General features: G+C 39.4%; 1 protein-coding gene and 1 long non-coding RNA gene across 2 annotated transcripts in view; both read right to left on the reverse strand.

Moving 5' to 3' along the window:
- Positions 1 to 439: 439 nt before the first annotated feature.
- Positions 440 to 25,803, reverse strand: part of LOC138755925 (alpha/beta hydrolase domain-containing protein 17B) — an 80,081-nt gene continuing 54,717 nt past the window's right edge. The window contains exons 2-3 of the mRNA XM_069922701.1: positions 7,714 to 7,893; positions 440 to 3,463 (exon numbers count right to left, since the gene is read on the reverse strand). Of these exons, the coding sequence (XP_069778802.1) occupies positions 3,244 to 3,463; positions 7,714 to 7,893 (400 nt within the window). The 3' untranslated portion in view covers positions 440 to 3,243. The remainder of the gene's footprint in view (positions 3,464 to 7,713; positions 7,894 to 25,803) is intronic.
- Positions 10,958 to 18,859, reverse strand: LOC138755941 (uncharacterized). The gene is made up of 3 exons (XR_011352644.1): positions 18,446 to 18,859; positions 14,342 to 14,431; positions 10,958 to 11,757 (listed from the first exon to the last, which is right to left on the reverse strand). It is a non-coding gene; the product is annotated as an uncharacterized lncRNA (long non-coding RNA).

Below are 25,803 nucleotides of genomic sequence, written 5' to 3' on the forward strand. Positions count from 1 at the left end.
GAAAATGAGATGCTGTTTCTCAAGCTTATTTCAGGTTTCATTGTAGGTGGTGGCCAACCTTCAATTAGTTAAATAACCAATTCTAATTTAAAAGGTTGCTATCAGTGATGGTAACCAGTTGCAAAGGCCCATCTGATTCAATAATATAAATCTAATGTCCTTACCCAGTTTGGGCTATAACCGACTCTTGCCTAATGGCAATACCGTTAATTCTTAACTGGTATGCAAAATGGTCCATCCATTCATTAGATAATGCTGGCCTTGTCATAAATGCTCAGGCCCTATAAATGAAGAAAGGGTGAAGAGCCTGCATAGTTGTACTTATTATATGGACATCAGGTTCAGTGCAGACAAGGGCTGAAGGATCTGTTCCTGTGCTATAATGTTCTGTGAAGTGGGGGAGGGGGGGTGGGAAGAGGGAAGAAAGGAACAGTAATGCTTTTGTACATTTTAAATCAAAGTTTAATTCAACTATAATAATAAAAATACCACCCTGCCTGCATCAGGTAGAACAGAAAATAAGCAAAACACAGAACAGGTACAGGTAGTTTCAATTTGCTCAGTAGTCAGGATGGTAAAAAGTACTAGAAAGTTTCATCTTGCCACAGGGCACTTAATTGACTGACATTTAAACAGTGTTTACATGAAATACAGATTTCACAAGAATTTGAAATGCTTTTGATATATGGCACCCCTCTGTTCAAGCTGGTCATGTGCATTTTCTACTTTCCAGCTGGCAGTTATCTACCTACTGAAATAATATAAACTATTGTTTTTTTTCATTATCCTGCTAACTTCTGTTTCTTCTTAATTATAATCTTTAAAAGTAAAAGCTGAAGGATGGCAATTACAATTCATCCAATTAGATTTGTAAGCCTCAACATATAGGCAATGGTGTGCTAAATGAGAAATACCAATTCCTTGGAAGGACAGAACATTTAACAATACATGGATCATAGGTACTCCCAACCACCATAGGATGGGCACAACTGAGAATCTTTGCTCTTTTCAATTTGACAAACAAGTGGCCAATTAGTAATGCTTCCAAATATATGGTCAGGACAGATCAAATTTATGCTGGATCCTGCAAAATGTGATTTTCAAATAAAGAGTTTAAATGTTTCTTTTTTCCATTCTTGCTGGAAAGGAGCAAACACCAATTTATCATAACTAGATTATCCAGCTGTTATAGGACTTTATCTCAAACCATTCAGGAATTGACAACTAAGTACAATATACACCGTTACACCAAAAGTTAATCTCATGCCACCCTGTACATGAATGGGGTGGGAGCAATATGGGAAAGGAGCAGTTTAAAGAATGAAAACTGCATATTTTCAAGTCGAGAATAAGCATCGAGATATAGGAATAGAGATGAATATCAATTATAGTTTAAAAGATTTGTTGGAAACATGTCATTTCTGTCCAATTTCAAAGTTGGTCTTTAAAAATTATTTCCCAGGAAAGGTTGGTTCCTGAAGTACTGATCTCTAAATATAAAGCAACTAGAACAAAAGTATTGCATTAATGCTGGCAATGCCTGCTTGCCACTCCTTATTTGACAGTGAATGTATAAATTGGACTTGTACATTTAATTCACAGGCAATATACACAGTTGACCACAAAGTAGCATTTTGTCATAATATACAGAAACACAGGTTCATACATGAGCATATAAATTCAGAGAATTTCAAGCATTTATACATTCACATTTAAAAAAAATTGTAAGGCTACTGGAGTACCATAATTTTAAAATGTGTTTCCTCCCTTAAAGAAATCAACTTTTGCATTGCCCTTGGAAATGCATTCACTTTGCATTACCTACAGTGGTTAGTGTTGCATATGTTAATCTTTCCAATGGGAAATACATCTAAAAATAATGTATTGTAGTGTATTGGTTATTTTCCCTTAAAACCACTCCCTACATAATTAGGCCAGTGGCTGATGTCATCACTCTCACAGCTCACCATTCCCCCTCCCCATTAAAAAGGTGAAAAATAGCCACTACTTCATTACTAGAGGTCTTTTATGTGCCAAAACAAAATGAAAAAAAAAATCCTTAAAAAACACATGCTAACTATATGTTATCAAAGGAAGACTTCCCATCTCCCTTGCATTCACAAAAAATACTTGGGTAATCTGAAACTGGAGTTTATCCATACAATTCGTAAAACCTAAACCCTCAGTACTTGAGTGGGTACAGTCTGTGAAAATTATGCACAACAAAATAAAATCTCTGTGTTGCAATTTATAAAAGAAATTTTAATCACTATTTTAAGGCCAGTTTTCCAAGAAAAGGTGAGGGTAACATATTTCACAGATACAGATTGGCTCAATGCCATGAAATGGCACAAACATGGTGCAACAGGCAAGCATTTTTTAAAATTTCAATCTTGCAAGCAGAAGGCCAAACTTAGGCACCCACACCCCACCAAATTTCTTCCCACAGAAACGTGCCTCCACTCGCTTTGAACAAATTTAAAACAACGATCAACTTGCATCTTGTATTGATTAAAGATTTTATGGTGAAAATCAGTTCTGACAAAAAGTCACTGACCTCAATTTCTCCAGATACTGCCTGATGGTGTATTTTAGATTCGTAGCTTGTAGAATATTCCTGATTATTATGAGCATCTAGTTGATTAACAAAGATGCATTCCAGAAGACCTACTGAACCCATTTCTCCTTCTTATTGATATGCTAATCAATTTGGCAAAATGTACAAAGAAACAATTAAACATATGCATGACACCTAAAGAATCATTTCACCCAACACCATCAATATATCCAAACATAATGGAGGGAAAATAATGGTATTTTTTTCATCTTGGGTAACCATAAACAAATTGTCAAACTGACTCTGTACTCCAGTTTTATTTTAAATACTGGCATTAATTATCAATGTGATGTTTGCAAATCTTTAGAACTTTATGAGTGCCATATGATTTTGCAAAGAAAACCCTTACAGCAGGGGTGGCCAACAGCATACAGCATGGTAACAGGCTATTTCAGCCCAAGGGTCCATGCCGCCCATTTAACCTACACTCCTGGCACAGACTTGTGGGCTGAAATGGCCTGTTTCTGTGCTGTATATCTAAATGAAAAATTAAAAGGTTGGCCACCCGAGGTGTTTTTTTTTCAGTTGTTATGCCAGATTGCATATACAACTGTAATCACGGAAAAATAGAAAGCATTTTCTAACTAAAAAACAAAATATAATGCCCTTGCATATCACAGTTTCATTTAGGAACTTGTTAGTTCTTGAGAAACAAACTGCTTCAATCTTTCAAGGTATTGTCCATAGAGCTCAACATCATTGTGACCAGCTCCTTCAACCCATAGCGGTTCCACTGGCCTCTGGCATTGTTCATACAATGCCAAACCATGTGAAAAATCGATGACTTCGTCTTCAGTTCCGTGGATGATCAGCACTGGGGAAGCTATTTTTGAAATCTTGTCGATGCTGTCAAAAGAAATTAAACATTACAGGTTTCTTCTTTTTTAATCTTTTTATTGATTTTATAATGTTTAGGTAACAGTAAATTAAAATTACAAATAGTAAGCAAAGATAAACAAGATATGTATTATCCATGTTATTAAGTATATGCTTTAGTAGTTGAACGCCTGATCTTCTCTAGAGGGATGCCATCAAATCCAATAACCATTGTGGGTGGAAGGGACATGATCTTTCCACTGCACCAAAATGAGCCTTCTAGCAATCAGGGAAGTGAAAGCAACCACATGGGATTGAGATGGAGTCAAAATTAAATTGATTGGACCACTCATTCCAAAAAAGAGCAATAAGAGAGCTTGGAGACAGATTTATATCAAGAACTAAAGATAATGTACTAAATACCTCTTTCCAGTAGTTACAGAGGAAAGGACATAACCAAAACATATGATATAAAGTACCTTCCTGAGTCGTATACGGATCACATTTAGAGGATATATTGGGGTAGTTGAACTTTGGAATATTGGGCCCTATGGACTACTTTAAATTGTAATAAGGAATGTCTAGCACAGAGAGAGGATGAATGTACATTTTTCAAATTAGAATCCCATGTATCTTCAAGAAATAGCTGTTGAAAGTCATGCACCCAAACTTTCTTTTTTTATTAATTTTTTTATTTTTCACTCTATGAACCATATTAACCAAAATACACACAAACATTTCCCTCTTGAATATACAGTGTCATTTTCTCCCCTCTTCTCCCCCCTCCCTCCTTCCCACCCCCCTCCAAACTTCCCAAACTTTCTTAATGTTAGATAAAGAACTATAGCTAAATCTTAAAAATAGTTCATAAGGGGCTGAAAGCAGTCCTTTCTGATTAGGACTAAAATTATATTCTTCCCAGATAAGAATAAAATCCAAGTCTTGGGAAGTCTCAACGTTAAGGAGTTTAAGAACACCTAATCTGTAAATAGCAAAAACAAATGTTGATTAGGACATTTAAAATTGGCAGATAATTGCTCAAGAGGAAAGGTTTTGGTCTCTATACATCAAAGAAAGATTGAATACGCAACCTAGACCATTGAGTACATTCAATGTCTTGAACGGAAGATTTTTTTTTAAATATATAAAATTGGACTAATTAATAAAGATCTATGATAGCCAAAGTGCTTTTTAAATTGGAACCAAATACACAAAATATGTCAAACTACCAAGTTATCAGTTAATTTGGAGAGTGATAAAGGTAAACGTGCTCCAAGTATTGAGATAAGAGAGTGTCTTTTAATGGATTTCATCTCTAAGACAATCCATCTTGAGGTATCGGAATATTCATTATGACGTATCCAAATAATGAAAAATCTTATATTCACAGCTGAGTAATAAAGTCTGAACTTAGTATTTTGAAGGAATTTTTTTTCAAACTGTGACACTTATTTTTCCCATATAAAAGTGGAAATAAGTGAGTCTAATGAATCCAAAAAAAAGTAACTGGGGAGGAAGGTGATGTTATTAATTACTTCACTCAAAGGGGCAGTAAAAAAAAATCACATTACTTTGATTCAATTATGCATTCTGGGAGACTAATTATAACAACTGGCATGACGAAATTCAATGCATCAATTAATACAAGCTAAATATGAGATTGATGTCGAAGTATAACATACATATTTATCTGAATTGTTATGGTATTTCTGCTTGCATAGCAATGCACGTGCAATACTAAGTAGTTCTATACAATACACTGAAATATCAGATGCCAAGGACATCCATAATACCTTTAGCAATTTAGTTTTGCAGGGTGACATAGCTCCTGACTCAAATTATTGCAGAATGAAAAATGAAAGTACTAATGCCTGGTAAAGTAGATGCAAGGAAATTTCAGGATATGATGGAGTTAGCCATTCTCAACAGGGCCTCCAGCACCCCCTTACCCCCCCCCCTCCAACCCACCCTGGGGGCCACAGCACATTTAAGTAAAAGCCTTATTTTCTTTACACCTCACATAATGAGTATTTTTAAAAGTTTTTTTTTAAATGTAATCGATAGGAGAGAAATTCAGAAGAAATGAAAACTTGACTACTTCACAGAGAAGGAGGCCCACAAACTTTGAGCAGAGTCCAAAGAGGGCCATAGCACTACAAAGGTTGAGAATGACCGATTTAGAAGTCACCTGCATTCTGAGTACAGTAAAATCCCTATTATCCGGCACTCAATCATCCAGAAACTCAAACAACAGGGAAAAAAAATTGAGGAAATAAATACATTTTAAAAATTTTAAATAAATAAAGTTTTCAATAAAAGTTTAAAATTGTAAATGTTACTGAAGCAATACAACCCCTTGGGAGCAAACATTCAGCCATTAGAGCATCCCGTCATGCCTCGTCTCCAACAGCTGTTTGAATAAAGTTTCAATAAAGTTGTGTTTGAATAAAATGGTGGTGACCAGGATGAAGGGCCAGTTGATGCCGTTCGCCATTAGGGCGACTCTCCCAAGTGTTTCCCTATCCTTGCCTTGTAAGAATCTACATCTTTATTAGTATTAAGTATATTAGTAAGGCTTTATCTGTAAACTTTGGGTTTGGGGGAGGTGTTGTGCCTCACCAGCAGCAATTGAGAGACACATAAACAGATAGGTTAAGTTTAACACAAAATTTATTAATAAATTAACAACAATGATTAAACTTAACTCCCGAACATAAGTCTTTATGGCAACACTACATGAACAACAGATATTTATAAGGTGTATGTGAGGGGAAAAAACCCAGACCATTACAGTCCAAGCTCAAAATGCCCCCAAAAAAACTCCCAAAGCAAAACATCAAGTCAGTCACGTCAAGACCATCAGTTAAAAAGGAACGGCTCACAGAGTCTGGTCTCCAGGCTTGGGAACTTAGTTTGGTTGCACGCTGGTCTTTTAGTTGGACGTGGAGAAAGATGGCCATGATCCCTGTAAACTTATGATTTTCCTTAGTTCATACAAGAATTTTCACCCAGTGACCTCCTAATCACTACACTACACACGGTTCACGCCTTCGAAGCCCACTTTAGAGTTAACAAGTGACCTTCTATCACACAAGTGTTCCCCTCTAAACACCCTGTCATGGGTCGTAAAGTGACTCCTCTTGGAAGGGGACTGGGGAAGCCCACACACACACACACACACACCAACTGCTGTCAGGACAACAGTGCTGGCACCTGAAGACAAAGTAGCTCAGTCACCTTTCTCCCACTGAAACAACTGGGTGAGCACACTGACAGACAGTTACGGACGGCAGTGCTAGCACCGATGAACGAAGCAACTCAGCCTCTTGTCTGCTGAAGCTGCTGGGTGAGCATGCATGCCTTACTAACTGCCCTCCGACCAACCTGTTCAAAACTCAATATGCTGAGCTCTTCAACTGTCCCATCACATGCCTTCAGCCTTCCCAATTGGTGGAGAGAGGTTGACAACAGCAGGCATGCTCTCCGCGAGCCCAGTGGCTTCCAGCACGTGGCTCTTGCACTTCTGACGCCGTAGTGGTTATTTCAACTCTGTAACAGCGCCAGGGACCGGGGATCGAATTTAAATTTTATGTTACTTTACATTTTGCACTGCCTTTCATCTTTTAAATGTGTATTCTTAATGCAGGAGAGTATTAATAAGAGTGGGAGTCTCAATCAGAAAATTTGCATTTCTGGCATCTGTGATCCCTATAGATGCTGGTATTGGGGATCTTACTGTATTACTGTATCTTACACTAGTACACTTTACCCAATATGTTCCACTTTGCCCATCAGTAAATTCATGGAATATTATGACAAGAGGAGGCCCTTTAGCCCACTGTGTTTTGGACATGAACAGAGCCCCTTCATGTCTTCCCATTAAAAAGCTTTCATTTCCTAGTCCTTCAGATTAGGAGCCTAAGTATTCATTCAGATACATTTTAAGATGGTAAGACTGCTTCTAACAATAGTCTTTTCCAAGCAGCAATTTTATTTCTCAATTTCCCTTTAATCCCTCTACTTGTGAATGACATGAACACCCACCAAGCAATATATTTGTATGTGCAATGGTCAACGAATCTCAGAAAACAGATTACAATTGACATCCAGACTGGTGATTTTATTTAAGTACAGCTCCTGCATCACTTTGTTGATAAGGCAGAACAAAGATTAAACCTTTAGAAGAAAGCCATACCACAAAACTAAAATTTAGCCTCAATGGAATTTGTAACTCAATCAACAAGAATTCAGTTAACAATGGAAGAAAAGGAATCACTTACTTGGGGAATGCATCAAAGCAATAGGTCTTCTTTGTATCAGGGAAGGCTACACGCATTCCAGACATCAAGGGTGAATGAAGGATAACTGCAGCACATTCATACTGAGCAGCCAGATCCACTGTGGGTACTGTGCCTATACTCTGACCATACAAGATCACATTCTCTGGACGAATTCCATACCTGTTTGATGAAAAGGGAAACACCGTGTTCAAGTCATTTTCATTAACCAACTGTATTTCACAAATATCCTGTATAACCATTCTACATGCAGTCACTCTAAGAACTAGGTGATCATGAATGTCTCGAAAATGAACTATAGACAAAAAGAAATGTGTACTGCTAAATTTATATCCTAATTATCACACAGTCCTAACATTTATCAATAATAAACGAATTCCATGCAATGCAATGGGAAAACAAATTATGGTGGTGCAGAGGCTGAGAAAGAAGAATCGACTTTAAAGGTTGGAATAGAGAACTAAAAATCTATCCTACTTTCTGAATCTTCAAATTAATTACAGCAGAGGTTTGGCACCAAAAAAACTCATACAACAGATCTTCCCTGCAGCCACAGCCAAACTTTTTTCACTTTGAGTCCCTGAAGTAGAGCAGAGTGCTATTTAGCATCATGGCCTGGATTTAAATTCAATTCCCCATGGAAGGACTGCAAAAACAAGTTGGAAGATTAATTTCAATCTTTATCTTGAATTGCCATGTCCTCCACCAATTAAATAAAACACTTCTACTAAAGTTTCCTTCTTTTCTGTAAACCTTTACACTAAACAGAGGTGGCCCAATTTTGTGATATAATTAAAAAGAAAATGAATGACTCGCAGAAATAAATCACCTTGCTAAAATTATTTCCAAACCATTGACTATAAATTCACAGTTACATGAAGGACATGAAGTACAATCTCTTCTACAGAGAGATCACCATTTATTGAAACAGGCATTGGGATCAGCTAAAATATAGACATCTCTAAGTAACTGTGTGCAATTCCAACTAATTTCAATCAGCTAAAAACTGAATGTTTACCAGTAGACTACTGGGAAGAATTTTCCACAAATAACAAGTAGTTCCATTGGCAAGTCAGACAAGACCATCAGAACTACTGCTATCTGACTTAGGAATTAGGTTGATCCTACTTGGGGAATCAAGTCATATACTGTCAACTTAACCACAAAGAATGCACAATAATTCTTCTTACCAAACTGGGTGCTCACTTGTTATTGTTAAAAAATTATGAATTTCCTTTGTGATCTAGTCACAGAATCCTTCAGTGCATGACCCATTGTGCCTTGGCAAAACCATTGGAAAATCCATCAACAACCTGGTTTTTACTCTTGCTTTTATCCAAATTCATTTCAAAAATATTTAGGGATTCAGTTTCTGCCTTTTTTTTCATTTAATAAATTTCAGAAATTTTTCTTAGCTTTATTGAATCTTATTGATCTCTGTCCTCTGATCTTATAGATACTTTTATCAGCTCCCTTCTGGTACATTCCCCCAAACAAACTAGTTTAAAGTTTTCCCACCATTCAAGTTAGCATCTTAAAGAGAATTGGTCCTGTCATGATAATGAATATGCATGAGATGTATTCACCTGACCGGAAGTCACATGGTATGAGAGAGAGAGAAGAGCGCGAAATGGAGGAACAATGAAAACTGGAGAATAAAGACACGGAGATGTTTAACTGGTAAAACCTGCATTATTAGTGTTATTAACTTCACATTTCGGGCCACAAATGTGACATTGGCGACGAGGAATAAAACAACAACATTTTGGGAACTTCAATGTGATAGGAATTTTGATCTTTGATTCGGTGGCTTTGGGCTGAAAAAAGTTTCCTAATGGCAGGCGCAGAAGCTGACTTTCTAACACTTCGAGGTGTTCCTCATTTTGACCCAACGGGTGATGCAAGCACTGTGAGTGTGAAGTGGAAGGCATGGCTGGAAGAATTTGAAGCCTACGCCGACAGTCGTGGCCTATTTCTCGATAGCGGTACGGTGGAACAAAAAGCGCAGAGGAGGGCGTTACTTCTTTTCACCACAGAAACCGCAGTTCGGGAAACTTTTAAGACACTTACCTCTCTCCTGAGATCCATTTCACGCTGAGTCCCGGTGTCTTTCCTGTAGGTAGGCTCCAAAACTTGAACTTTTGGAAAATGTAGTTTTTTGATAATCTGTTGTTGTTTTTTTTTGCTCTTTTCCACCAATTGTACCATCATAAGTTAAATTAACAGCACTGAAATTATCTAAACTTTTAAAGAATTTTAACAGGCATTTCTAGACAAAACAATAAGATAGAGTCAGGAGAGGACTGGAAGGCACGTCTGATCCTTACGCCATCTTGCCACGCCCCCCGCTTTTAAGGTGGTGTTGATCTGGATCCTGAAATCCTTGGAGTCTGTGTCATGTCTGTTTATCCAAATTGCTATTGTGTGGTGAGATGGTCACTACGTTTCACTTATAATTCGTGATCTTCACACAACACATTAGTTGGGCTAAAGATACAGTGCTCAAACAAAGGTATGATTAGGTTTCAGTCAAGATTATAACAAATGTAGACACAACTTTTGTCCATGCTGCACAATTATTGATCTGTCGGTCTCCATTAACATTCTTCCATGATTGCGTCACTGTCTGTAAGGGGGTTGTACATTCTTCCCATGTCTATGTGAGTTTCCTCTCACACTTAAAAAAATGTACAGGGGCTGTAGGTTAATTGGGATATTTGTGTGGCACGGGGTCATGGGCCACACCTTGCTGTGTGTCTAAATTTTTAAAAGTATTCGTCATTTTGGGCAATTGCACAGGATCAAGGATGAGTTGCTTCCACATTGAGGTGACTGCTGTGGCCTACATGGGTACTGCAGACTTTCACAAGAGGGAGAAATTGCCCGAGGGAGAAGCAGAAGGGGCATCCCGACAAATGGGTTCAGTGTCATCCTGAATCATTACTCATTTTAAGCAGTCATGGACAAGGATGTCCAGGAGATATTTTTGTTGCATTTATCAAGGAAGTTTTGAAAGCATCCATGAAATTATTTTTTTCATAATAAGAATTTTAAAATTTCATGGATGCTTTCAAAACTTCCTTGATAAACATACAATGTACATATGCAGTGAAATTCTCATTTCTCTAGCTGAACAGATACTTTGTAAAAAAAACTATAAAAACAACCAAAAACTACAATGGCATACTTGATCGATTTAAAAATAGATAATAAATACAAAAAAACATATATATGCAAGTAATAGTCAAATTTTGTCAAGTAATAGTCAAATTTTGTGGGGGTCAACTATTACACGGATACTACTTTTGACTGCAGTAAGTACCTGCATCGATTGTGGTGTTGGGAGCTCGGATAGGCGGGTGGCTGAGGCGAGGGTCAGCGGTTGTGGTATCAGGAGTTTGAATGGGCAGGTGGCTGAGGCATCGCGGTCAGGACTAAGTGGGTGCGTGATTAAGATGAGGGTTTGCATTCCGGGCATCAGAAGCTAGGATGGATGGGCGGCTGAGGTGATGATCCACGATTAAGGCGTAAGGAGCCACGGTGGGCAGGAAGCTGAGGCAAAGGTCTGTGTTCGGGGCATCAGGAGCTCGGGTGGGCAATCAGCTGAGTCCTGAGCAAGGGACGGCGGTCAAGAGCTATGATGGGCAGGTGGCCAGGGCCGAAAAAATGTGAGGCACTGACATTTGTCATTTATTCTTCCAGTGGATTTGTAGACAGTGTTGTATGTTTCTAGTGCTTTGAGGTGTCTGTGGTAAGAAGTCCAAGTCCCAGAAGGTCAGATCTTGTACAGTCCTTCCATTGTGTCATGGTGGCTCTTGATGTGCCATTTTTGGAGTGTGGTTTAAAGATGGTGGTACATTCCTACAAGAGCCTGGTCAGTTATTCTGGTGCCCAGACACACCTACCAAGAGGCCATGTTCATTACCTTTGCTGACGTGAAAAATTCCTGCACATTTTCAGGCATTTGTCTGTGAGATTATGACAATGCAATCAGTCTGCCAATCCTTCTATTTGACAATGCTACTCCTGCAATTATGTACAAAATGTTGACATCTAAGCAACACTCCTATAATAGAAACATTAATAAAAATTGACTGAGGTAAACCAGTCTCAGTGCAAACTAGAGGAAAATCAATCTACTTCTAATTTTCAACAGTTTTGAGTGGCTTAAGATTTCTTTTCAAAGTTAATTGAGACATATTTGAGTGAAACATGAAAGTCTGCAGATGCTGTGATTGTAGTAAAAACTCAGACGAACTTAGCTGGTCTTCAAAAGTTGAAGGGGGGCTCAGGCCCAAAATGTCAGTAACACTGACACTGCAAGACCTGCTGAGTCCATCCAGAATTTCTGCGTTATTACAACTCTTGCATTTGAACTAGGATGCTTTGAATAACTTACAGCCAATGACTTACTTTCATAAATTACGGCCAATGTAGCCAAATAAGAGTGATCTATTAGCATCAAGTAAATCACAAAATTCTGCAGACACTGTAGTTGAAGTAAAAGAAATACACAATGCTGAAGAAGCTCAGCAGATCATACAGTGACCTTATGTAGCAAAGGTAAAAGATACATATCCGACCTGCTAAGCTTCTCCAGCAATGTGTGTGTTTTTATTAGTATCAAGTAATAAACTTATACACACACACACACAAACAAAATTCTGCCATTCTTTAAGTCAGCTTGCTATCATATTTGTATAAGAAACCAACAGTCAATGAAGTGCATTTATGAACATAGCAATCCAGGTTACCATTGTCCAAATAAAATTTGATAATTTTATAACGGAGCAACACTGCAAAGGTACAGCAGTTGATTCAAAACCTCAGCTACTATAGCCTTTTGTCAGACAATTGAATATGCTCATGCATAATGTTCCTGACAGAAAAAAACAGGAAAGTACTCGCTGGAACATTCAATGCCAATGTACACATCATGGCCTTGAAGTAGGAAATCTCATTCTTCTGGTAATAAGACAGTGATAATGAATTGCAGGAAGCTTGTGCAGATAATCCATTTCTTGCAGGGATGTGCTATTCAACTAACCCTGGAAATTGCAGGAATTTTTTTTTACTAATGTAAGGAACCATTGTGCAGGAAAAAATAAACTAACTTTGCCAAGCACCACATTTTGCTCCTCTCAAACTTAATTATACACTTCAGTCTCAGAGCAAGATATACTGATGAATACAACTTGCAAAGAAAAATGAATATATTAAAAAAAACCACTGCACTTAAAACGAATAAGCTATTACTTAGATGCACCATAATTTTAAATGTTCATGCTCACTAAAGTACATATATAGTGCAGTGAATCTATATCAAAATAGTGGACACACAAGAGACTGCAGATGCTGGAATGTGCAGCAAGAAAAAAAACCAAACTTCTAGCAGAGCAGCCTGAGTAGCATCTGTGCTGGAGGTGGGGGTGTGGGTGGGAGAAGGAAATGTCTGCACTAAACACAATGCCAAACTAAACTAAATTATTGCTGCCTTCACATGCTACATATCTTTCTATTCCCTACATATTAATATGCTTCCCTAGAAGCCACTTAAACATCACTATTGTATCTGTTTTCACCATCACCACAAGCTGCTCGTTCCAGCCACCTACCATTCACTATGAAGAAAACTGCTCACTGTTCCCCATCCCACCTTCCAACTTCACAAACGTCCTGTTGTAATTCTGACTGTATACTCATCTATGCCTCTAATAATTTTTTTAAAACTTCAATTATCAAGTCTCCCGTTAGTTTCCAACAATCCAGAGAAAACCACCCAAGTTTGTCCATCCTCTCCTTATTGCTCATTTCAGGCAGTACCCTGGTAAATCACTTCTGTACCCTTTCCAAAGCTTCCACATTCTTCCTATACTGGGTGACCAGTTTTGCACATCAAATTCCAAATCCTACCTATCAAAAGATTGATAGAACTGCATGGTGACTTTTTTGGTCTTATGTTCAATGCCCTGATCAAATAATGCTTAGTTGCCACTCTCCGTATTTGCATGGCACTCTCGGAGAGTTATGGACTTGCATCCCCAGATCTCTGTGTTCATCAGTGCTGCTGTGCTGCAAAGAATCCTGCCATTAACTGTATTTTTTCCTCTTACACTTCACTTGACCTCCCAAAGTGGAACAACCAGCAAAGCTTATGATCAAAATCAAGGATCTGAGATTCTGTTTATCCCTCTTCAACTGAATCCTCAACTTCCTCATCAGTAGATCCCAATCATCTGCTCCTCGCTGATCATCAACACAGACACCTCACGGCTGCATGCTTAAACCCTTATTCTATTCCATATAGATTCAAATTGCATAACCATTTGGCTTCAACACAATCTATAAATTTGTTGACAACACCACCATTGCTGGCTGAATTACTGGAAATGATGAGTCAGAACTCAGGGTGGAAACTGAGAATCTAGTTGGGTGATACCAGAACAACAATCTTGCTCTCTCAACATCACCAAGACTATGGAGCTCATGATGGATTTTAGGAAGGCTGAAGGACTATGTATCTGTCCACGTTGATGGAATAAAGATAGAGAGGGCGAGTACTATTATCAGAATACAAGTTTATTAGAGTCCACATATCAAAGGAACTCACCTGAAGCCAGCACATTATGGCAAGTGTGAGGAAGGCACACGAACACCTCTACTTTCCAAGAAGGTTTGGCATGTCAAGATTCAAGAATTTCTTTATTGCCAGGTAATAAAAAGAAACCATGTAATATTACATGAAATTGCATTTAGTCTGTCATACATGCTCCTGTAGCCTCCTCAGCCACACAAACTTCAGTCCAAATCCTCAGCAAACCCAAGCTCCACATCCAACATGATCAAGACCTTCAGTGCCCAAGGCTGCTTGGGAGGTTCTCCCACCTTTGGCCCCTCTTACATCCCTGTTCCGATAACTGGTACCCTTCAGCCAGTCATTTTTTTATAATTTTTTTATTTTTCACACTGTGAACCATATCAACCAAAATACATACAAACGTTTCCCTCTTAAATATACAGTGGCATTTTTCTCCCCTTTTTTCCCCCCCACCTTCCTTCCCCCCCTCCAAAACTAACAAACATTCAACATATACAATACAATAACACCATTAAACAATGTCATCACATAATGAAAAATAAACAAGAAAAATGTGTCATCTACTTTTACACACTGGATCAAGTCGCTTTGTCTTATCATTTTAGGGGGTGGAGGTCCGAGGCAAGCCCTCTCTGTTATGTTCCATGTATGGTTCCCAAATTTGTTCAAATAATGTGACTATTTTTTAAATTATATGTTATTTTTTCCAATGGAATACATTTATTCATTTCCATGTACCATTGTTGTATTCTCAGGCCCTCTTCCGATTTCCAAGTTGACATTATACACTTTTTTGCTACAGCTAAGGCTATCATTATAAATCTTTTTTGCGCTTCATCCAGTTTGAGGCCTAATTCCTTATTTCTTATATTACTTAGAAGAAAGATCCCTAGATTTTTGGGTATGTTGTTTTTTGTGATTTTATTTAATATCTCATTGCTGTATCTGACCCGACCTTGTTGGTTTTCGTGCAGTTGGATAATCATGTTGAGGAACTTTGGGGGACATCCGATGCGCTCTAGTATTTGCCAAAGCCCTTTCCTGCTCACGGTGTCGAAGGCTTTGGTGAGGTCAACAAAGGTGATGTAGAGTCCTTTGTTTTGTTCTCTACACTTTTCTTGGAGCTGTCTGAGGGCAAAGACCATGTCAGTGGTTCCTCTGTTAGCGCGAAAGCCGCACTGTGATTCTGGGAGAATATTCTCAGTGACACTAGGTATTATTCTATTTAGTAGAATCCTAGCGAAGATTTTGCCTGCAATGGAGAGCAACGTGATTCCCTTCTCCATTAACAATGGCGTGAAGCAAGGCTGTGTTCTCGCACCAACCCTCTTTTCAATCTTCTTCAGCATGATGCTGAACCAAGCCATGAAAGACCCCAACAATGAAGACGCTGTTTACATCCGGTACCGCACGGATGGCAGTCTCTTCAATCTGAGGCGCCTGCAAGCTCACACCAAGACACAAGAGAAACTTGTCCGTGAACTACTCTTTGCAGACGATGCCGCTTTAGTTGCCCATTCAGAGCCAGCTCTTCAGCGCTTGACGTCCTACTTTGCGGAAACTGCCAAAATGTTTGGCCTGGAAGTCAGCCTGAAGAAAACTGAGGTCCTCCATCAGCCAGCTCCCCACCATGACTACCAGCCCCCCCACATCTCCATCGGGCACACAAAACTCAAAACGGTCAACCAGTTTACCTATCTCGGCTGCACCATTTCATCAGATGCAAGGATCGACAATGAGATAGACAACAGACTCGCCAAGGCAAATAGCGCCTTTGGAAGACTACACAAAAGAGTCTGGAAGAACAACCAACTGAAAAACCTCACAAAGATAAGCGTATACAGAGCCGTTGTCATACCCACACTCCTGTTCGGCTCCGAATCATGGGTCCTCTACCGGCACCACCTACGGCTCCTAGAACGCTTCCACCAGCGTTGTCTCCGCTCCATCCTCAACATCCATTGGAGCGCTTTCATCCCTAACGTCGAAGTACTCGAGATGGCAGAGGTCGACAGCATCGAGTCCACGCTGCTGAAGATCCAGCTGCGCTGGATGGGTCACGTCTCCAGAATGGAGGACCATCGCCTTCCCAAGATCGTGTTATATGGCGAGCTCTCCACTGGCCACCGTGACAGAGGTGCACCAAAGAAAAGGTACAAGGACTGCCTAAAGAAATCTCTTGGTGCCTGCCACATTGACCACCGCCAGTGGGCTGATAACGCCTCAAACCGTGCATCTTGGCGCCTCACAGTTTGGCGGGCAGCAGCCTCCTTTGAAGAAGACCGCAGAGCCCACCTCACTGACAAAAGGCAAAGGAGGAAAAACCCAACACCCAACCCCAACCAACCAATTTTCCCTTGCAACCGCTGCAATCGTGTCTGCCTGTCCCGCATCGGACTGGTCAGCCACAAACGAGCCTGCAGCTGACGTGGACTTTTTACCCCCTCCATAAATCTTCGTCCGCGAAGCCAAGCCAAAGAAAAGAAAGAAGAAAAGAAAGAAGAAAGAATTTAATATCTGATTTAGATCTTCCCAAAACTTTTTCACTTTCTCACATGCCCAAATTGCATGTACCGTTGTTCCCATTTCCTTCTTACAGCGAAAACATCTATCTGATAATGTTGGATCCAATTTTTTTTAACTATTGGGGCGTGATATATAACTTGTGTAACCAATTATGCATAACCTTGTGTTTATTATATTCTTCATAGTTCCAGAACATAACTTTTCCCATGTTTCATTTTTTATCTTTATGTTTAAATCCTTTTCCCACTTTTGTTTGGGTTCATAGCTTATTTCATCATTTTCCTTCTCTTGCAGCTTGATGTACATGTTCGTTATAAATCTTTTAATTTTCATTGTGTCCATAATCACATATTCAAAGCTGCTTCCTTCTGGTAATCTCAGTCTGTTTCCCAATTTATCCTTTAAGTAGGCTTTCAGTTGATGGTATGCAAACATTGTACCAGGAGTTATTCCATATTTGTACTTCAATTGTTCAAATGTTAATAAATTATTTCCCAAAAAACAATTTTCTATTCTTTTAATTCCTTTTCTCTCCCATTCTCTAAAGGAAAAGTTATCTATTGTAAAAGGGATTAGCTGATTTTGCATCAATAATAATTTTGGTATTTGGTAATTTGTTTTTTCCTTTCTAAGTGAATCTTCTTCCATATATTGAGTAAATGATGCAATACTGGTGAGCTTTTATATTGTACCAGCTTTTCATCCCACTTATAAAGTATATGTTCCAGAACCTTCTCCCCTATTTTATCTAGCTCTCTCTTACTCCAATCTGGTTTTTCCCTTGTCTGATAAAAATCTGATAAATATCCTAATTGTGCTGCAATTTTTAAAGTTTGGTAACTGCAAACCACCTTGGCAGTACCTCTCTGTTAATTTATCTAACGCTATCCTCGGTTTCCCCCCTTTCCATAAAAATTTAGTTCATTAAAGAATTTCTCTGTTAAGGGAATTAGTAACGATTGAAATAAGTATTGTATCCTTGGGAAGACATTCATTTTAATGCAATTTACCCTTCCTATCAATGTTAGTGGTAATTCTTTCCAATGTTCTAAGTCTTCCTCCAATTTCTTTATTAGTGGCTGATAATTTAATTTGTACAAGTGTCTTAAATTATTATCTAACCTAATACCTAGGTATCGGATTGCTTGTGTTTGCCATTTAAATGGTGATTCTTTTTTAAATTCTGTATAATCCGCATTACTCATTGGTATCACTTCACTTTTCTTTGCGTTGATCTTGTACCCTGATATTTCTCCATACTCCTTCAATTTCTTATGTAGTTCTTTTATTGATATTTCTGGTTCTGTTAAGTATACTATGACGTCATCTGCAAATAAACTGATTTTATACTCCTTCTCCTTTATTTTTATCCCTTTTATTTTATTTTCTGTTCTTATCAGCTCTGCCAATGGTTCTATTGCTAAAGCGAACAGTGAGGGAGATATTGGACATCCCTGCCTAGTTGACCTACTTAATTGCCCAGTGTCCGGTGAGTTCTTTGGCCCGGAGCCCTACGTCATGCCCGAGCACGTGAACATTTTGGCAGATCTCCGTGAGAAACTATCCTCGCTAGCCCCCCGCCTCCCTCACCTCATGGCGTCCGGCTGACACATCGTCCCAAAGAGCTGGATTCGGCAGAATTCGTATTTGTTCGGCATGGCCCACATACTGCACCTTTACAATGCCTGTACAAAGGTCCATACAAGGTCTTCCAGTGGTCCGGCAGGATTTTCACTTTGAACATAGGGGGTAAAGACGAACTTTTAACTGTGGACCATTTTAAGGCGGCGCACTTAGACCTATCACAGCCGGTGCATACGACCATGCCCAAATGCTGGGGCCGCCCACCCAAGCGGCGGGATGCGTACCCGGTTTTGGGGGATGGGGGGGTTGTGTGGCAGCGCACTCTTTCATGGCGAACCGGCCCCGCGTGTAACGCCACATGGTGGGGCAGCCATGGAAAGATGGTACTGTCAGGGTTTTCTCCCTGCCTCAAGTCTCCTGCCCAGCACACGCCTGGGCAGCGATCATGATGTCACAATGCATGAGGTGATTGAGCTCATGCTGCCCTTAAAAGGGCCTGCACTGAATTTGAATAAAAACAGTCATTAACAACTTTCAATGTGGTGGCTGAGTCTTTCTTGGCTGTGTCCAGCTCTACAATCTAATCGTTAGTACACAATTATTTACAGACCATGGTGTATAGTCACTGCACATCACCAATTACTGGAGGTAGAGGCTTATACATGGCAATTTACTAATGAACATGGAAATCAGGCAGCCTTGGGAAGAGAACAAAATATCATAAAGCATGACAGCAAATTAATCTGAAGGAATGAAGCACAATAAGAAATTACTGACACTAATTCCTAAAGGAAGAGATTCAGATAAAGGGGTTTTAGAGGCTAGAAACCATGACTACATCTTTGACATCACCATGAACGTCTTTCAAGATCCTTATGCACTGCTGGTTTGGACAGTTTCTTGCCATACTAAAAGAAATGGTTTTTCTCAATCTCATCAAATTATTCAGTTATTTATGAGCAAGTTAGTAGGAGGACATTTAGAGCCTTGAGCTTGCTCTGCCATTTCATATCACAGCTTTCTGCTGCATTCCCATTTTCTTCTGGTAACTTTTTGGCACACTACTTACAAATCTTTTTTCTTTGGCTTGGCTTCGCGGACGAAGATTTATGGAGGGGGTAAAAAGTCCACGTCAGCTGCAGGCTCATTTGTGGCTGACAAGTCCGATGCGGGACAGGCAGACACGATTGCAGCGGTTGCAGGGGAAAATTGGTTGGTTGGGGTTGGGTTTTTCCTCCTTTGCCTTTTGTCAGTGAGGTGGGCTCTGCGGTCTTCTTTAAAGGAGGTTGCTGCCCGCCAAACTGTGAGGCGCCAAGATGCACGGTTTGAGGCGTTATCAGCCCACTGGCGGTGGTCAATGTGGCAGGCACCAAGAGATTTCTTTAGGCAGTCCTTGTACCTTTTCTTTGGTGCACCTCTGTCACGGTGGCCAGTGGAGAGCTCGCCATATAACACGATCTTGGGAAGGCGATGGTCCTCCATTCTGGAGACGTGACCCATCCAGCGCAGCTGGATCTTCAGCAGCGTGGACTCGATGCTGTCGACCTCTGCCATCTCGAGTACTTCGACGTTAGGGATGAAAGCGCTCCAATGGATGTTGAGGATGGAGCGGAGACAACGCTGGTGGAAGCGTTCTAGGAGCCGTAGGTGGTGCCGGTAGAGGACCCATGATTCGGAGCCGAACAGGAGTGTGGGTATGACAACGGCTCTGTATACGCTTATCTTTGTGAGGTTTTTCAGTTGGTTGTTCTTCCAGACTCTTTTGTGTAGTCTTCCAAAGGCGCTATTTGCCTTGGCGAGTCTGTTGTCTATCTCATTGTCGATCCTTGCATCTGATGAAATGGTGCAGCCGAGATAGGTAAACTGGTTGACCGTTTTGAGTTTTGTGTGCCCGATGGAGATGTGGGGGGGCTGGTAGTCATGGTGGGGAGCTGGCTGATGGAGGACCTCAGTTTTCTTCAGGCTGACTTCCAGGCCAAACATTTTGGCAGTTTCCGCAAAGTAGGACGTCAAGCGCTGAAGAGCTGGCTCTGAATGGGCAACTAAAGCGGCATCGTCTGCAAAGAGTAGTTCACGGACAAGTTTCTCTTGTGTCTTGGTGTGAGCTTGCAGGCGCCTCAGATTGAAGAGACTGCCATCCGTGCGGTACCGGATGTAAACAGCGTCTTCATTGTTGGGGTCTTTCATGGCTTGGTTCAGCATCATGCTGAAGAAGATTGAAAAGAGGGTTGGTGCGAGAACACAGCCTTGCTTCACGCCATTGTTAATGGAGAAGGGTTCAGAGAGCTCATTGCTGTATCTGACCCGACCTTGTTGGTTTTCGTGCAGTTGGATAATCATGTTGAGGAACAAATATTCTAAAGCAAAATCCCCATTATCCAGTACCCACAGGGAATGCAGATGATGGAAATGCAAATTTTCCGGTTGACTGAGACACACTCTTAAAACGCCTAATACATCTGCATTAAGAATGCATTGTTTAAAAGACATTGCAAAATTCAAAGATATTTGATTTTTAAAAAGTATTGTAGTTTTTAATTATGTAAAGTTCACTTTAATCAAGTAATTCCTGTAACTTACAAAATTTAAATCCCATCGCCGATCCCTGGTGCTGTAACTATGCTGCCATCATAACATTAAAGCTCCCCCACTCCACTACTCCAAGTTTACAGATTAAAGCCCTACTAGTATATTTAATACTAATAAAAGATGTAGATTCTTACAAGACAGGGATAGGGAGACACTTTGGGTGAGCAGCATCGACTAACCCTTCATTCTGGGCGCTGCCATTTTATTCAAACACAACTTGAATGAAATTTTGTTCAAACGGCTGCTGTGGGCGGAGCACAACCGGGTCACTCTGCTGGCTGAATGTTTGCTCCCAAGGGGTTATGTGTTGCTTCAGTAACATTTACTTTTATAATTTTAAACTTTTATTTAAAACGTTATTTTCTTTCTTTGTGTTTGTTTATTTATTTACTTCTTCCTTTTTTTTGCCGGTTGTTTTGAGTTTCAGGTTGATTGAATGCCAGAAAATGGGGATTTTACTCTACCTCTATCCCAAAAATGCCAAAGATTCTCTTAAACAATGGTGGAAGATCTTCAATTCTTGCAAAAAAAAACAATCACTTCTCTTTGTCTTAATTGGTAACTCCTTAATTTTATACAATGACTCCTAGTTCCAAAATTCTGCTCGATTCTTCCTCATGATGAAACATCTTCTTCACATCCACCCTGTCAATTTAGTCACTTTTCCAAACTCCAGCAGATCCAAACCCTTCCTCATAAGACAACTCATATTGTACCCAGCACATCTGCTGTATTCACCAATGTCCAATATGACTGAATCATAATTTTTCCTAGCATAACAGAAAATGCTGGAGGAACTGATTAAGTCAGGAACATTCATGTTGTCAGTTGACAGACAGTTGACATTTTGGGCCAACAGTTTTTCATCAGGACTGAAGGAAGATTTTTAGCCCAAAACATAAGCTATCTATGGATGCTACCTGACTTGGTAAAAGTTCCTCCAGCATTTTGTGTGTCGCTCAAATTGTCCAGCTCTGCGGACCTTCTTGTTTGCCTCAACAGATCTCCCCACCCTTGTATACATTTCCCACAACAATAAACAATAAAGCTTGATACACCTGCACACAAGCTTTTTTTTACAAATAATGCATGAGGACAACTAGATCCCTCCGCAATTCAGAGCTATCACTCTCTCATTTAGATAAAGCTTTTATACTTCCCTTGCTAAAATGTACAATAGACATTTTTCCCATATTATACTCCATTTGCCAGATGTTCACCTAAACTATTTGCATCTTTTGTAACTTAATTTCCACTGCATCTTGCAATCTTTGTGTCATTAGCATGTTTAGCCATCATACCTTCAATACTTTCTTTCAAGTCACTTACTGTATGTTTCGGCGAATAAGTTGAATCATGAAACCCTCAAAAATGGGGGGGTCAATTTATATGCCAGATATACTTTTGAGACTTTAAATTCAACTAAAAAAAACTCTTGATGCTGATTTGGCATGTAAATCAACCCTTGAAAACCAATTCAGTGTACAAGTCGACCCTTGAAAAACCGAAAAAAAGCCCAAGTACAACAAATTTTCATGCTACCAGTATATGAGAATTAAATTTTTATTGATAAAAAAACCCACATTTAGAATCCTTCAAAAGCACCATCATCGTCTAAGGCAAAGATGGCGGCAAGCACATTCATACTCTCATTGTTTAAACAGTCATCATACGGGTTGTCCTGGGTAAACTTGTACTTCGCATTTTGTTCGTTTTAGATTGGTCACAGTGTTTGAGCTACCGAAAGAAAATAGACACACACGCCGAGAGCACTTCAGTTTATACAAATCTTTATTACAAATTCTAAAGCTGATATTAAACTACAATATGCAAGCCCTTCCCAATTATACTTTTCAACGCCTGGAATGGTCCCAACTGCCGAAGTGAGGCAATGACCGCACACTTGTAGTAGGTTGTCGGGGCGCCAGTAGCAGCTTCTCCACCTCCCTCAAGCACCTATTCCCAGCAAAGTAAGAAAGATAAGCAAGCAAGCTAACATGCCTAGGCTTCTATCGAATAACGTAATTTTCAGTTTATAACTTTGAATACAATGGTTTATTTTGCGTCAAGGCTAGGCCTCTGACAGTCTGTGACCAAAACAAGCAGGAAGATTAAATGTTCTTGGTACACAGATGTCCTTTCGTCAGATAACTGCATCTCTGGCCCCTCGGTGGAATTTAGCTTATGTCTGCTGATTCTTAAAAACAAGCAGGTTCTCAGCCTTGCAGAAGCAAAGGCTGCAAAAGTTTAAAAAAAACATGGTTTAAAGCTGAAGCAAAAAGCATGGTTTAAATCCTCCAATACACGGGTCCCAGTCTGTATCTGATGAGGCAGCTTCAGTTTCGTCGTCAGTGTCCCACAATAAATCATCTTCCATACCATCAATTGCACAAGAGATACTGCACTTTTTAAATTATTTTATTAAACTTTCTACTTTTAATTTATCCCATGCTTTGAGCATAAAGTCATACAGCACATCAAGTAATGCAGCACACATTGCCCCGCCTTTTGTGAACGATTTTTCTGCACTCATCACCAATGGATTCCATTCTTATCACACTTGGTCTTTGAATAGCTTGTTCAAGGAGACATCGAGAGGTTGCAAAAGAGATGTCAAACCACCTGGGATAACCACCATGTACGTACTATGTAGTGCTAATCTACTTTTAGCGTTCTCAGTTAAGTGGCTACGAAACATATCCCAGACCAGCAAACACCATTCCTTGCGTAAACCGTCTGGCTGCCTATTCCACACATTGTCGATCTATAGTTAACACCATTTTCATGAAAGTGTACAAAAACACCTGCAGGGAATTTTATTTTAGGTTTAAGTTGACGCCCGAAGATTATCAAGGGTCTAACCTTCGTCCTGTCGGCCATGCCCAATAAAACCTCAGTAAACCTGGTCCTTTCATGGCCTGTACTTCTGGTTTGCACAGTTTCCACACCATTACATTCTACTGTTTTATTGCCTATTGTGTCAAAATTCATTTGAGTTTCATCCATTTTTCCAATTTTTGCCAATGCAAACTGGTGTTTCTGTTGGTTCTGTATAATAAACTGGTGAGCAATTTTTGGTTTTTTTTTGTCATAATACCAGATTTTTACTGTTCATGAAACGGTTGCATAAGCCTACTGTATCCTCAAAATCTTTACCGAGTTCCGGGTGAGACTGTCTATTTCAGTGCAAATGCTCTTATTTTATTTCACGTGACTTTGTAGCAATCTTGCCCCTGTTCACCTACCCATTCTGCAAGGTGATTTTCTAACTCTGGCCAATGAGTGATTCCTCTTCTCATCGAACATTGCCTATTTGTTATTTTTTTTAAAGTCTCTTCTTTCTTCCTCCAATCTCTTACCAACTTCTCATATATATTATATTTTCTTGCAGCAGCGCAGTTGCTGAATATCTTGGCCATTTCTATTACTTTTAAACTTAAAACTCACTTCATACTTTCTTCGTTTTGCTGGAGCCTCCACGATAACAACCATCCTCAGCCAAACACACACCAGCTCAGTCATCACAATTTTTGGGGGTCGACATATGCCAAATATATCATAAAACCATTAAAATGAGGCTGAAAATGGGGATGCAACTTATCTGCCGGTTGACATACACCAAAATATATGTTATATACAATGCAAAAACTTGAGGACCATCTTCAAAACCTATGGCACATTTCTCATTAAATCTTACCAACCAGAATAATTTGTCCCTATGTCATCTTTCCTGTTAATCAGTTACTCTTCTATCAATGTCACAATATTTTAAAACTTAACCTTCTTCAAAGGATACAAGCCTAAAGTCAATATTAATTCTTTTTTCTGTTAAAGGAGTAAATGCAAGCAAAATTTATTACAGCTGAGGTTACGATCAATTCACAAAGGGCTGTGGAATGCAACCATAATTGAAAACTGGTGCATCAAATTAAAAGCTCAAACTATATTGTGGTCTTAACTCTCCTCGTCAGAGACAAAAGTTTCTCATTTAATTTTTTTTCTGTGGCAATTTTACTAATTCAAAAGGAAGGTTTAGTTAAAAAACAAGCAATGTATTATGCTAAGCACAAATGCCACAGTATTTGCAGATTTTGGAATGTACTAAAGTTAACTGATGGAGGAAAACAGAGAAAGCCAAGTTAAATATTTGATGGCAGAAGCAACTTCAGATGCTGGAGGAACTCACCAGGTTAAGCAATATCTGTGGAGGGAAATGAATGGTAGATGTTTCAGGTCAAACTCTTTTATCTGAATACTTCATCCCAATACCAAAACATTTGCTCTATATAATGAGGGAATAGAACCTCCATTATCTTGGTGAATGAAAAGGAGCAAGAATTATTGCTCATTCCCTTCCCCATTCTTTACGAATTCCAGTTTAATCAATTTATTTTTTTCTTAGCAGCACACAATACAGCTCAAGCATTAAATTCTTCAAAATTGGCTCTGGGATAAAAATAAACAGAAGGAATTGAAAACAAGGACCTTTGAGCAAGATGTATTATTCAATAAATTCAGGGTTCAAAGGAATCTTGATTCCCACTATAACTTCAATTCTATATCTTTTAACTCCCTTGCATAAAGGCACAGTTGGTGTAGTAGTTAGTGCAAAGCCTTTACAATGCCAGTGATCAGGACCGGACCTGGGTTTGAATCCTGCACTGTCTGTGAGGAGTTTGTACATTCTCCCTGTGTCTGCAAGGGTTTTCTCCGAGGGCTCCTGTTTCCTCCCACCCTTCAAAACATATTGGCGTGTAAATAGGGCGGCACAAACT

The sequence above is a fragment of the Narcine bancroftii genome, chromosome 1, assembly GCF_036971445.1.
Source record: "Narcine bancroftii isolate sNarBan1 chromosome 1, sNarBan1.hap1, whole genome shotgun sequence".
Taxonomy (NCBI): Eukaryota; Metazoa; Chordata; class Chondrichthyes; order Torpediniformes; family Narcinidae; genus Narcine; species Narcine bancroftii.